The sequence below is a fragment of the Hippopotamus amphibius genome, chromosome 15 (genome assembly GCF_030028045.1).
Source record: "Hippopotamus amphibius kiboko isolate mHipAmp2 chromosome 15, mHipAmp2.hap2, whole genome shotgun sequence".
Taxonomy (NCBI): Eukaryota; Metazoa; Chordata; class Mammalia; order Artiodactyla; family Hippopotamidae; genus Hippopotamus; species Hippopotamus amphibius.
This window is the reverse complement of record NC_080200.1, coordinates 14,903,821-14,917,203: the sequence shown is the minus strand read 5'-3', so window position 1 is coordinate 14,917,203 and position 13,383 is coordinate 14,903,821. Positions and strand designations below refer to the sequence as shown.

Below are 13,383 nucleotides of genomic sequence, written 5' to 3'. Positions count from 1 at the left end.
CTGGAATATGGGGTGAGATCCAGCATGTAGCATGTGAGGTTAGCCATTGGCTTGGTATATGACAGGTGCTTAATAATTGTGCCACACTGTTAGTTATAATAATTTATTGGTGGAGCTCAGACTTTGGACTCTTCTCTCCTGACTGTGATGTCAGGTGGGTCTCTGGTCCTCTCCGAGCCTCGGTTTTCCCTATCTGGAAGATGAGGCTGTGCGCACCAACCAGAGATAGACTTCTGCTGTCCAGCGCCTCCAGCTCCTGATGGTTGGTGCTGGCAGTGATGAGTGGGCCCTCATGGGTTCTGAGAAGAGGGTCCCTTGCCCCTGCCCCCCCCGAAACACTCAGAGCAACATTTTATGCATCAAAAGGGCTTTTACTAAAGGGATCTGTGGGGGGATGATGGATAAATTCTGGGTGGGTGCCAGCGTGGAGTCCGGGTGAGGCGACAGCTGAGCATGGCTGTGGCCCTCTCTGCTGGAACACCTGGACCTTGTGCCCCTCCCATCCCACCCTGAAATCACCATAGCCAGGACTGAAGGCACCCCAGAGACACATCTCCTGCCTCTAAAAAAAACCCAACCCACCCTTCCAGGGGCAGGGCTCACTGGGCATGTAAACAGAGTCTTGGGGAGTCCCACAGCCCCTTCAGTGCTGCTTCTCGTGGTGGGCTGGGGGGCCAGGAGGAGGGCGTAGGAAGAAGGCAGGGCGCCACAGGCAGCGGCAGGCCAGCAAGTGGGGGACCAGCGCATACAGTAGGTTGCACACGAAGAAGGTGGCCCAGGCATCCTCAGGCACACGGTAGGTGAAGGGCGTGCGCAGGTGCATAGAGGCACCCATGTGTGAGAACTGTGCCTGGAGGCCAGAAAGGGAGGATGGATGTCACAGACCGGGAGAGAACAAGTCCCAGCATCGCCAACATCCCACCCTGGGGAGCCCAAAAAGGTCCCCATCCCTATCTTGCTGGCTCTGCTGACATACTTATCTCCCCTCTTCAATCCATCTGTCTCTAAATATCCCTGTCCCCACATGTCCTGTCTACCCGTATCCATCTATCTGTGAGCCTCTCCCGAGCTGCCTAACCAGAACCATCTTCATTCTGTCTGCTGGACCCCACACCCTATCTCTCTGACCTGAGTCCAGCTCCTTCTCCTGGTCTTCCCCACCCCAGGCAGCCTTGATACAAATCCTCTCAATTCTACCCCTAATAGATAAAATAAGAATACATCTAACCGATGTCCTCCTGGTCCCACTGCCCTGGCCAGGGCCCAGCCTTTATCACTTCCCATCAGAAACCTAGAAACGTGCCCCCAGCTCTGACTGGGCCCTCCACTGCTCCAACACCTTCTATGGCTCCCCACTGTTCTCAGCACAAACCCAGAGTTCAAAGCCCTTCGCATCTAGCTGTCAATTTATCTTGCTTCCACCTTTACCCATGTTATGGCTCTCTAAATCATGTCCCCCTCTGTGCGTTTCCTTATGCTGTTCTCATTCCTGGAATGCCCTTCCCTGCCTGAAGAACTCATATGCATACATCAAAGCCCATGCCCCTTCTTCTAAGAAATCTGCCTCCTCTGGAATCCTTCTCAGCCTCTGTACCTCCCTCTATTCAGTTCTAACCTCTTGGGGTGGGGGGTGTCTGTGTCTGGCTCTTTCTCCCCCGCACTAGGGAATCCTGGGGTACTGAGCTGGGGGGTGGAGCCTGTCAGGGGCCTAGTATCACCCTGCCTAGGGTGAGTACAAAAGCAATTGATGAGCAGGCGGAAACTTTCATCCCTATGCACCAGCCCACCCCACCTCACCTGGCCGATGGCTCCAGCAAACACCATGGTCCAGTCAGGTAGCCAGGAGCAGCCAGGAAACATGAGGGCATAGATGGCCAGGCCATAGAAGGGCAGCACGTAGAACATATTCACCAGCATCTGGGGGGCACACAGCTGATGGAATGAGCAGCTACCCCAGTTGGGTCTCCTGATACTCCTCAGGTGGTGGCCCCAAAGAGGATCTGGCCAGCCTCAGACCCCACCCAAGACTGGGGCTCTGCACATCCTACCCCTGTGCAAACTGCTCCTTTATTTCCCTTGGGTTTCCACCCCCACCCCACTGCCACACACTGAGCCCACCCACCTTACTCCAGAAGTAGCATCTGACCCTGGCCTGGCCAATCAGAACACCCCAGCCCCCTGGCCATAATAATCAGCTATGAGCATGTGATTTAAACTTGGCCAATCAGAGCCTGTCTAAGACTTATACTCAAGCAGTGAGGAATTAAGGGCTCACACTCCTCTGTGGCAGCTAAGCAGGGAGAAGAGAAGCCTAGAGCTACCCAAGGCTAGCTCTGCCATACCACAAAGGCACTACCTGGAAGCGGAGCACATACAAAGAAAACCAAGTCTAGAGACAGAGCTATCCTTGAGCTCCTGGATCCAGCCATACCTGAAGACTATATCTGTACGTATTTGGTAGGACAATAAATTCCATTTGTGCTTCTGCCAGTTTGACTTGTGTTTTTGGAACCTGCTTCAAAGGGGTCCAGTAGATCCCTAACCATGGTAGGACTGTGTCCCTCTCCTCCCACCTACCCTCTCACCTGCACCTTCGGATAGGCCACAGGGTCCCGCAGGTATGGCTCATACTGATAGATGTAGACAAAGCAGGCATCCATGGGGCAGTCAAGCACCACCTGGGGGCCACAGACAAACCAACAGCCTCAAACATCCCTCTCACAGGAAGCCTTCTGCACCCTTGGTTCTTGGTTCTCTCAAGCCCACACCCCTTGCTCTGGCCTGCCCCAGCCTCAGTTCTCTCCTCTGGCTGAGAATCCATAGAACTTGAGCTGGGGAGAAGGCTACAGGGAATGGGACTTTGTGATGGACCACTCAGGTTAGACTCAATGAACTTCGCTGGATGATCAGATGGGAGAGCAGTGGCCTTTTTGCACTGGATATTGAAGATAAAGGAGGGAGGGATGGACTGGGGAGTGGGGCTGGAGGCAGGTAGGCTGCCAGTGCAGACTCACCAGGCCCCGAAAGAGGGTGAAGAATGCAGCAAAGATGAGGTAGATGATGAGGGCCAGGTCAACTGGGCGCTGCAGAAGGCCCTTTCTTTGTTCCTCCTCCACCTGCCCCATGAGAAACAGCATGAGAAGTCTGGTACCCAACAGGCACTCAATGAAGGCTCATCCCTTCTTCCCTAATCACCAAGGAGATCTTTCTAAGGAGGTAATGTCTTTGACCAGAAGCAACTCAAATGGGGGACATTCAGGCATTTGGCATGATGCCTACCTAGGGGCAAGGGACTCACCATGTTGGGAGTGCAGCAGCTTGGCGCCTGGGTCTGCCTGAAGACCCTCAAGCCAGCCCAGCATGGGATCAGCAAGTACGGGATGGTGAGGAAAAAGGCAGGCCTGATCTCTGAGCTGTATTTGCCTGCCACGGTAGGAGAGACAGGGTGTCACGCAGCGAGGATCTCCCAGGCCTGGCTGGACTTTTAAGCTGGGCCACGTCAGAGCCCCTGGCTGGCAGTTGTGATTCACAAATGCCATCCTAGCTCATCCCTAATGACTCCGCAATGACCATAAGATGATGTCCATGCTCCTCAGCCTGGCCTGCCTCAATTTACCTTCCGGACAGGGTTCCTACACTTCAGCTGTTCTTTGCTCCCCCTGGATATTCCTCTTGCACAGCCATCCCCACATCCCTGGCTGCCTTTTCTGGCCCGCCTCCCAAGACCTACCTAAGAAGCTTTCACTCTGCTCTCTGAATCCACCTTAAAATTCCCTTCTCGTGTCAGAGCATTCTGGACCCAGTCCCTGGGGTCAGGGACCGCTAGCTGGGAAGGAAGTGAAATATGCTTCCACTCCTCCAAGAGGAAAATGGGGGAGAGGTGGGGAAAGGCTGTTGGCTTAGGCTGTGGATGGAGAGGCATGTGGTGGGGGGGGGGCAGGTGTGCCCTCTGCAGACATTGGGGAGGGTATGGAGGACCCAGCGGGAGCTTCCAGACACAAGGCAGTGACCCAGCCCAGGGAGACAGATTCCTCAGAGCCAAGTCCTTACCAAGGATGTTTCCTGGGAGGAATACCAGGATGCTCATGACGAAGGATCCCAGCCAGTAGAGTCCAAGGTTCCGGTACCTCTTCCTGGGCAGGGGATGGAGGGGTGACTTATAGATACCTGTCCCCCAGTCTCAGAGCCCCAGACAGGCTCCAGAGACCAATCTGGGCTCCCCAGCTCTGGATCCCTTCAGTGTCACCCAGGACAGAAGGGACAACAGGGAGTTGAATGAGGGAATGAACAGTGATATCCTCTGTCCAAGGACAGTAGTGGTTGCCCAGGCACAGGGTGGTATAAGAGAAGAGAACTGACCACCACTGACACCTGTGACATTCCCTGGATCCTTTCCCGGCCACCCCTGTCTAGAGCGCTAGCAAGCCGTCCTGATTTCCCCTACAGATACTTCTGGCTTCACCCTGGCCTGGGACCTCCCACCTAAGGACTCAACCTCCTTCCCAGGGGTGCCACCTGCCCGCCCCACACACCTTTTACGGATGGCACCAGCCATGGCCAGGTAGAGGAGGTAGTGAACAATGCCATCCCAGTAGCAGATGAAGACTCCGTGTGCTGTGCGCAGGTACGGCTCACCCTGCAGGGGCAGATGCAGGGCTCAGACTGGCAGTAGGGCTGCGGGCATCCCAGACCGCTCCCTACATACCTCCTTGGTGTAGAATGCCATGAAGCTCCCCATGTAGCCATCTTCCTGGAGAGCGATAAGGAGGTCCACCACCGAGGTGAAGGAGAAGACTGCAAAGACTGTGGGGAGAGTAGGCGGGGCATGGGTATGGTGTGGGCGGGGCATAGACCAGGTGTGGGTGGGGCCAGAGACTGCAGGTCGCGGGACCCAGTTTCCAGGCAAAGCCTCTGCACAAACCTGCCCCCAGGCCCCACCCCACAAGTCACATGACTCACAGCCCTGCCTAATAGGGAGTCACAGTCCTGGACTTTAGGGGTCCCCAGGAGGATGGGAAAAGCACTGTCCCTGCACTCAGGAATCCCAAGTCAGAAAGGGGAGCCCCCTTGAGGTTCCCCGATCAGTGGGATTTCTCCAGTCTGATGAAGGCCCTTCAAGGGCTGCCAGTCTGATGGAAGAGGCCCTTGCCCAGACAGTTCTCTTCCCCAGGACCCTCCCACCAACTTACCAGCATAGAGTGGGTCATAGTAGATGTCACTTCGGGACAAGCTGTATACAGCCAAGAAGAACAGACCCAGGATCAGGGCACTCGTCAACACCACCCCCAAGGGGCTGTGGAGAGGAAAACCAAGTCAGGGAGGCCCATTACTGAGGCCCCATCCCACCCTGGTGAGGGTAAGAGCAGACCCCAGGAAGCTCCAGGTGACAAGGCTGAAGCATCTGTCCATCAGGAAAGCCATTCCCTGAAAAACTCCTCTTTCCCAACACCAGGCTCTTGCCCCAGCTGTTTCAACCCTCTACCCCCACCCCGACCCCCTGAAACTCCTTCCAAAAATCTTCTTTTCACTTGGCAAACTCCTATTCATCCATCATGGCCCATCTACATTGCTTCTCCTCCAGGGAAGCCCTCCCCGACTCCTCAGAAAAGATCCTTGCCTGACTTGGGCCAGGTACAGAAGGAGCACCTGTCAACCCTTCTGACTATATGATTTATCCAGTCACTTGCTGATGTGTGTGACAGTTTGCTCAGTCATTCAACAACTTCAAGACCGTCCGTGGCCAGTCCCAGTGCCCACACCTGCCAGAGGGTCTCTAGCGCTCAGTTCTGTACACTTCATTGTCTGAAGCTGCTGATTCCTCCCAGGTAAAGTCCAAATGTTTCCATCAACTCCACCCCACTCCCTGCCCTGATCTGTTCCCATCAACCTGATAAGGCAGGTCAACCAGCTGCAGAGATAATAGAGGCCAGGTCTCTGGGCAGCCCCCAACACCTGGCAAACCAAGGCCCAGAGAGGGTGGGAGACCTATCCAAGGTCACACATTCTCCCCCACACTCTGTCCAGGTCCCTACCTTCTCCTGAACCCTTCTGACCCTAGGATCCCCTTCCCTGTCCCCCTTCTAACCAACAATGACAATGATAGTAATCAGATGAGACCACACCAGCCGTCTTGGCACACAATTTGTAATCATTAACTGTAGCGATGGGATGAGATCTAAGATTATGTTCATTACACAATGAAGAAACTGAGGCTCCCAGGGGCGACCTGGTTCACTCAAGGTCTAGGGGGATGGAGCCAGGAATTTGCAACCAAGAAGCCAACTCCACTGTTAAGACTCCCTCTACCCCATGTCTTGGGTTGTGCTGTGTTTGGGAGTGTGAGGGGTTTGTGGATGCCTGGTACCCAGTGGGTGGATCCACAGGGTTGAGGCCTAGGGTTAGGAGATAGGGACAGGGGAGGTCGAGGCATGTGGGGGAAACGGGCTAGGGACAGCGTGGGCCAGCCCTGAAGAGAAGAAAGTCCCAGGCCTGAGAGAGGCGATGGAGGGACCGTCTGGTAGGGGTGGTGCAGCAGAGCGTGCGTGTGGCAAGAGCCGGGTTACTGGGGCCTTATCTGGGGCAATACTTTGACCCTTGGCGACTTTGGAGCCTGTGCTGGGCACATCTCTGGGAAAACTCAGAAACCCTCCAAAACCCTGCCTTGTTAGGGGCTCTGCTTCTCAAAGTTCCTCCTCCCCAGAGCCCAAAGCTCCCAGGATAGCCCCAGCTCCACCGCACAGCTCCAGGACGGCTGGAAGGGGATCTCCGGTTGGAAGTGGGGGTTCTTCTGACCCAGCCCCGCTCCTCCCGGGCCGGAGCGGTGCGGGGCCTCTGGGCTCGCGGGAGCCCGCTCATCCTCCTCCATCCCGCCCCCTTCGCACCCCCGCACCCCAGCCCGGCCCCTCCGCCCCCGAGGAGGCCGCCCCGGCCCCTCCCCGCACGCACTACGAGAGCGCCGAGACGTGGTTGAGCGCGTAGGACAGCGGGAGGGCGGCCAGCGACAGAACTGCGATCTTGCCCGCCAGCGGCGGGATGTCCATAGCGGCGGCGCCGGGACCCCGGCTCGGTTCTTGCGCGGCGGTGCCTCTGGGCGCGGAGTTGCCAGGGACCCAGCCCGGCTCGGCCCCGCCTTGCGCAAAGGTCGCCCCCCGCTGTGACCGCCCCGCGAGCTCCGAGGCCCCTCCCTCTCGCCGCGGCCCCTCCCCTCCCCCCGCCTTGGTAGCCTCGCCGGACTCTGCGCGGTCCCCAGTGGCAGTCCCCGCCGCCCGGCCGGTTTCCCTCTCTACTAATGCCAGCACACGATGCCTCAGGATGCTTCCGCTTCTGCGTCCTGGAGGCCCCGGGCCAGCAACTTCATTCTAAGGGAATTCGTTCTCCAGGCATCGTTTTGCACTTCTTTCTTCACCCTAAGGCACCGGCGTCCTTTCCTCCACCCCAACCCTGAAAGGGGCCCTTTTTAACTCTTCACGTTCCCTAGACCTCCTTCCAGCCCAAGATCGAGTGGGCATTGTTTCTGCGTACTGACAAAGGGACCTCATACGCCTGGGTGCAGAGTTTCACTTCGTGCCCTTGGATTTGAGTTTTCATGCGGTGGTCACAGACAAATTTAAACACGTGTGCAGGTGTTACGTTTTGACTGGGCCTGGGGGCCAACTCAAGGCAGACGGCCAGGGCCCAGGTTTGGGGACACCTTGAAGGACCCGGTGATTCTCTACCGTGTTCCTTCCATCTAGCCTGAACTACATGTGGGTGGAGCCCAAGGGGCGGAAAGGATTATAAAGTGGGGATGGAGCCAGTTTGGTGAGGAGTTTGGTAACGGTGTTCCTGGCAGGGAGAATAGCTCAGGCTTGGGGCTGAGCAGCAGAAAGGAGGCACCGAAGGCTGGGGGGGGGGGGGGGGGGGGGTTATGGAGCAAGGTGGGGTGGGCTTGGGAGGGTTCTCAACAGTCTGGAAGAAGCTGGGCTCCATTCAGGGGCAGATGCAAGCGGGCAGGGCTGGACAGGGGAGGAAAGAGAATTGGGAGGCAGCTTTTTGTCAACCCCTCCAACTAGCCTAGAATTCGTCTCCTGCCCTGGGGAACCCAGAGTCTTTTTTTTTTTTTTTTTTTTTGGCCCCGCCATTGGCTTGTGAGATCGTAGTTCCTCAACTAGGGACTGAACCCAGGCCACAGCAGGAAACACTGGGCTGCCAGGGAATTCCCTGAGGGAAAATTCTAACCTTCATGTCCCCACAACCCCCATCCCAGCCCAGCTAGGGCCCCTTCTCTATGGGCCAGCGGGTCCCATCTCTGAGCCTGGGTGACAAGACGGTCTTCTGGCCACTGACCTGAGAGCCTCCCTCCCCAGGTGCCTGTTGCCCATGGGGTGAGGTTCAGGTTCCTCTGGGCTGATCTGAATCTCCAGCCTCATTTCCTGACTTTTCTCAATTCTAGTGGTGCCAACACCCTGCATGCCTCTCCTATCTGCAAAATGGACCCGCTCATATTTCCTCACTCCTTAAAGCAGGCCCGAATGTCCCCTCCTCCAGGCAGCTCTCCCTGTCACTCCAGCCCCACTTCTCCCCCTGGAGGGCCAGGGATGTCTGCTGCAGTTCTAAGGGTCTGGCCTTACACCCTGTATCTGGGAGATGCCTGCACACCCACTCAGCATTTGGAGGCCTCCTCTTCCAACTGTCCCCCTGACTGGGGCTAAATAAAGTTCATGGTCTGAGACTGGCAAGCCTTCTGGTCACTGAGAATTAGAGGGGGGACCTTGACATGGACAGCTAGGTGTTTGAGATTGAGGCCCAGGGTCCCCATCATTGGAACCTCTGGCTGTCCAGAACTATACCCTTGTGCTCAGGACTCTGGCCCTCTGGGCAGGCTCCACGTCACCCTCTTACCCTGCCCTGGGTACAGTGTCCATGGAGGGGAGACAGGGTAGTGTGTGTCTCCCCAGCCAGGGGTCTGGTTGCTTAGACTCCCAGGCCCTGGATTCCCTCACTGAGACACTCCCCAGGCCACCTCCACCATAAGTCCCAGTTCCTCTTTCTAGCATTTATCAGTCTCAGATAGTTAGGGGTTCATGGCCATGGGCCCCAGCAGACTGTGGCTGCCCAGGGGCAGATGCCATCTGTCTGGTTCACAGTCAGTGCTCAGTGTTTGCTGAATGACTGTGTGAATTACAGGCTGGCCCAGGAGCCTGACGCCAGCTTGAGTCCTCAGACCCCATGAGTTCACAGGGACCCACTGGGTAGGTGGATGGGGCAGGGGGGTGAGTTGTAGAGCCCCCTCAGTTCCCCAGGCCCTGAGACTCCAAGCATGGCTCACAGATTTCCGAGACCCTGCCCAAGCTGCTCACTCAGCAGCTGCAGTCGCACAAGATCCCCAGGTGGTTTCTGTGCAAGTGTGAGGCACAGGCTCTGCAGATGTGCTGAGCTCTCCTTGGTCTGGGCTACCCACTAGCCTCCCCCTCCTCCAGGAGCCGTGTGATATCTTAGTACAGTCTATCTGTCCATGAAGCTGTCCCCCAAAGGCATAAGCCCTAAGGACTTGTGTGGCCACCATACGTGTAGGACCCATGGTAGCTGGGGTAGCTTGGGCTACAGCCATCACCAGCCTGGTTTGCTGGGGGGCAGGGGAGCTGTCAGTGCCACCTGTCAGAGGTGAAGGGCATAGATGTGCCCTGGGGTGACCTGCCTTGTGGGTCTGAGGGAGGAATGGGCCCTGCCTGGAGCCCCTCCCTAGCCTCCTTCTGCAGTGCACTGCTAGGCTAGGAGGTCCCTGACGCCCCTGGCCCACGTGCAGCCAGGTCTTGGCTGGCTGGCCGCCCCTCCCCTCTCCAAAGTTCCTCCTTTCAACTCCAACCCAGGCCGACGGGAGATCCCATGAGCAGACAAAGGCCCAGGGGTTTTCCAGGATTCCTTGGGCGCTGGGCAGCCTTCACAGCAGCATCCTGTCCCCTCCGTCCAGCCCAGCCCTGCTGCTAAGGAACAGGAAGGATTTCTGGTGATGGCAAGACCAGGCTGCCACAGCAAGCAAGCACTGGGATTTTAATACACAGCACAACACTTGCAACAACGGGAAGGGCGGGCAGAAATGCAGGCCGGAACATTCCACAGTCCAGGGATGGTCGGGCTTTTAGAAAGTACGTTTGTGCGTTTCTCTAGAATACTCAGTAGTAAGGCCGTCTGGGGTTGTTCTGTGGGAAGCAAGAAAGATAAAAGGGGAGATGGTTATGCTATATGCTAAAGGAAGACAGCTGTTCCTCCTGTCTAGAACCTACCAGGGGCAGCTAGCTCACATCCTCTAGAAGGGAGGGCAAGCTTTGTTTTGGGGAGGGGAGGAAGGCTCAAACACAGGTGGCGAGGTGGAGGGTGGGTGTGCTGGTGAGCTTCGCTGGACTGCGGAAGGAGGAACACCTGGTACCGGCACCACCACCCGCCTACAGTGGAGGAAGTGCGGTGGCCCAACCAGAAGCAATATAGGGGAGAGGGAAACACGCACCAGGGGGTTGGGCCGGAAACGGTAGGCCAGCATCATCCTCTTGCGGAAAGCCTCGTACTCGTCATCTTCCTTGGAGAGCTCGGCTGGTCGGTCAATGCCAAAGCCAGCGCCGTCTACCGTGGTGGTGCCCCTGCATTGGGGCAGTGGGGGGTGTGAGCAGGGAAGCAGGCTGGTGCCGGCGGGAGAGGGGGGTGAGGGGCCTGAGCTCGGGGCAGCGAGGCCTCACCCACTCTGGCTGGGCGCAGCAGCGGCACCCCAAGGCAGCTCAGTGGGGGGCCAGGCCAGGCCGGGCCGGGCCGGGCCGGGCAACATCTGTCTGGGACGCTCCTGGCACCAGGGGAAGATGCAGAGCCCAGGACGGCCCAGGCGCCAGAGTCCATACCAGGACGGCCCAGGCACCAGAGTCCATACCAGGACGGCCCAGGCACCAGAGTCCATATCAGGACAGCCCAGGCGCCAGCGTCCACACCCGACGCCCAGCCCGGCGACAGGACGGGACCCAGGCCCCGGGGCTACGTCTCCACGTGGGACGTTTCCTCTGCCCCAGCCCCTCGGCCCACGCCGAGCACTGGAGGCCACACTCACTTGTTGACTGGGTTCTTGATGCCCTGGCCCTCTGAGCCCAGGCCATCGCCCTCCTTCCAGCCCATCTTCATCAGCATCTGGTAGCCAATGTTCTCTATTGTCAGCTTGAACTCCTTGTACTCTGAGTAGTCAGGCTCACGGCCCTCCTGCAGCAGGAAGAGGCAGCGGTCATTCACCAGGGCTGCAGCCATCCCCAGGGACAGCTCTGGCCTGAAACCCCACCCCCCCAAGCCCTCACTGGCCGCTGGGACCACCTGTCCATCTGCCTCCCCACCACCAGGTCAGATTCCTTGAGACGAGATCAAGCTGCCCTTCTCAGGGTCTCCAGGGCCAGAAGCAGTGCTGAGCTCCCTGGTGGCCAAGTCAAAGAGCTCAAGATGACCGGTCACACAGGCCTTGTCCACCATGAGAAAGATGAATGGTTCATCACTGAAGAAAAATCCCATGTTTCAAGAGCAATTTGTTACACAGAATGCTAAAAAGAAGCTGTGGTCAATGAGGTGACCACTTCATTGATGAGATTATGTCATACAAAGCAGTTTTACAAAAACCCTTAAAAGATGATGTGCAATGTTCTATGTCAGTCCCCTCCTCTTGAGCACAAAGGCAGCATGGGAAGATCGTTTTCATCCTGGAGAGCCCAATACGTGGGGGCGTCTGCCTGAGAAATGCTTTGCCTGTAAACTGCACTTAATTGGCTCCACTGGAAGCAGAATTTCCCTAAAGCCCCAGAAAATGTTTCTAAAGCGGCAGCTGAGCTGCTGTTTGCTAATTCCCTACACAGATGGCATCTGTCATAAGCAGATGCCACCCGTGGCAAGAGGGCCCTACTTCTCCTGTGAGCGAGGGGGCCCCTGAGGCCACTGCAGGCGCCTGCCACATGAGGAGGCCACAGGAGGGGCTGGGACTCTGCGCAGGCTGCCTGCTAGACAGACCCACCGCAGAGGCTGGTGCCTGGGGCCCCTCCCAGTCTACCTTCAGGGCCTTGAAGGTCTCCATGAACTTCTCCAGCTCGTCAGGTGGCAGGAAGTCTCCAATGAAGTGTTTGCCTCGGCCCATCTTCGTCAGCTGCTCCGCCCATTCTGCCCACAGATGGGGTAAAGGTGAGAGGAGGGAGGAGGGTGTGGCGGCCCCACAGCACAAGTATGAGTCTCGGGGGGCAGTCTGGGGCTGTGCAGAACAAGGCAGCTGGCTGACACCTCGACCCTTGCTCTCCCACACAGCCCTTCTGTGTACCGTGTCCAAACGCCACTGAACACGCAGAGGACCATCCTTTTACCACTGAAGAAAGGCACAGAGAGGCCAATTCTCTTGCCCAAGGCCTTACAGGCTGGACAGGTGGCTTAAGACCCGAATGTGATGCCTCCAAGCACTTCTGGGCCGGTGAGTGGGCTTCCTAAGCCTGCAGTGCCCTGAAGGCAAGGCCTCACCCCGGCACCCCCCTCCCCCCGACCGGTGTGACCCACTCCTCGGCCCACCCCTGGTCTTGTCCATCTCCATGCGCCGCAGCTGGTGCTCCCAGGTGCCCAGCTCGCTGTCCACCTCCTCATCGCTGTCGTAGCCGTGCTGGTGCTGCTGCAGCGCCTTCTCCCACAGCAGCTGCATGTCCTGCATCGCTCGCTTGTGCTGCATGATCATGTCGTACATCTGCTGCATCTGTGGGCGGCACACGCCAGTGAACAAGGCCACGCATTGCCTGTGCAGGAGGCGAGCCCCCCGCCTCCCCTGTGTACGCTGGGCACTCCTCCTCCTCCCTCCTCAGAGCACGTGTTCAGGAAGGCACAGAGTCCTGTGTCAGGACAAGCCTTGGGTTCCCTGAATCTCTATTTGGAGCAGGGAGGACCCCCCTCTGTTTGGCCCAGAGGTGGGCCTGGAATCTGGAATATCCTGGGCACCATCGCTGTGGACCAAAAGAGGGCGACGTGGGCTCCTGACCCCTGGGAGGGTCGAGGGTGATGTGACGTGGCTGCCAGCCTGGAGGAGGTGGCCCGGGGAAGACGCTGTCCCAGCCCTCTGTGTCCTGGACACAGAGCTCCCTGCTGAGCCAGCCCTCGCTCCAAAACTGCCCAACACCAACTGAACAGCTTCACATCGTCAGGGCACCCAGAGCCAGACAGGCTTACCCTGTACTGAGTGCTGGAGGGAACTGTAAGGAAAACTTAAATGGAGACTGTCCAGTCGGGACCAGCCCACGAGCGTTGGGGGGAGGAGCTGCGGAGCATCGGCTGCAGCGGCTGCTCAGGCAGCGTAACAAGGCCTGGGCTCTGGGCCCGACTGTGGGCTGGGGAGGGCCCTTGGGGGGCTGGCATGCCATT

At 57.8% G+C, this 13,383-nt stretch overlaps 2 protein-coding genes across 3 annotated transcripts in view; both read right to left on the bottom strand.

Moving 5' to 3' along the window:
- Positions 1-357: 357 nt before the first annotated feature.
- Positions 358-7,138, bottom strand: TM6SF2 (transmembrane 6 superfamily member 2). Its single transcript, XM_057709831.1, has 10 exons — positions 6,946-7,138; positions 5,190-5,293; positions 4,706-4,803; positions 4,533-4,636; positions 4,051-4,133; positions 3,299-3,423; positions 3,015-3,116; positions 2,586-2,678; positions 1,798-1,917; positions 358-850 (listed from the first exon to the last, which is right to left on the bottom strand). The coding sequence occupies exons 1-10, from the start codon at positions 7,038-7,040 to the stop codon at positions 644-646; spliced, it is 1,131 nt and encodes a 376-aa protein (XP_057565814.1). The 5' UTR covers positions 7,041-7,138; the 3' UTR covers positions 358-643.
- A 2,841-nt stretch (positions 7,139-9,979) lies between these two features.
- The window catches only part of SUGP1 (SURP and G-patch domain containing 1), a 32,559-nt gene continuing 29,155 nt past the window's right edge, over positions 9,980-13,383 (bottom strand). Inside the window, exons 10-14 of one of the 2 annotated variants that reach the window (XM_057709533.1) lie at positions 12,547-12,724; positions 12,044-12,150; positions 11,069-11,214; positions 10,484-10,613; positions 9,980-10,178 (exon numbers count right to left, since the gene is read on the bottom strand). In XM_057709533.1, coding sequence (XP_057565516.1) covers positions 10,152-10,178; positions 10,484-10,613; positions 11,069-11,214; positions 12,044-12,150; positions 12,547-12,724 — 588 coding nt within the window. In that variant the 3' untranslated portion in view covers positions 9,980-10,151. Of the gene's footprint in view, positions 10,179-10,483; positions 10,614-11,068; positions 11,215-11,328; positions 11,498-12,043; positions 12,151-12,546; positions 12,725-13,383 lie in introns of those variants that run through there. The other variant, XM_057709532.1, reaches the window with a different exon arrangement.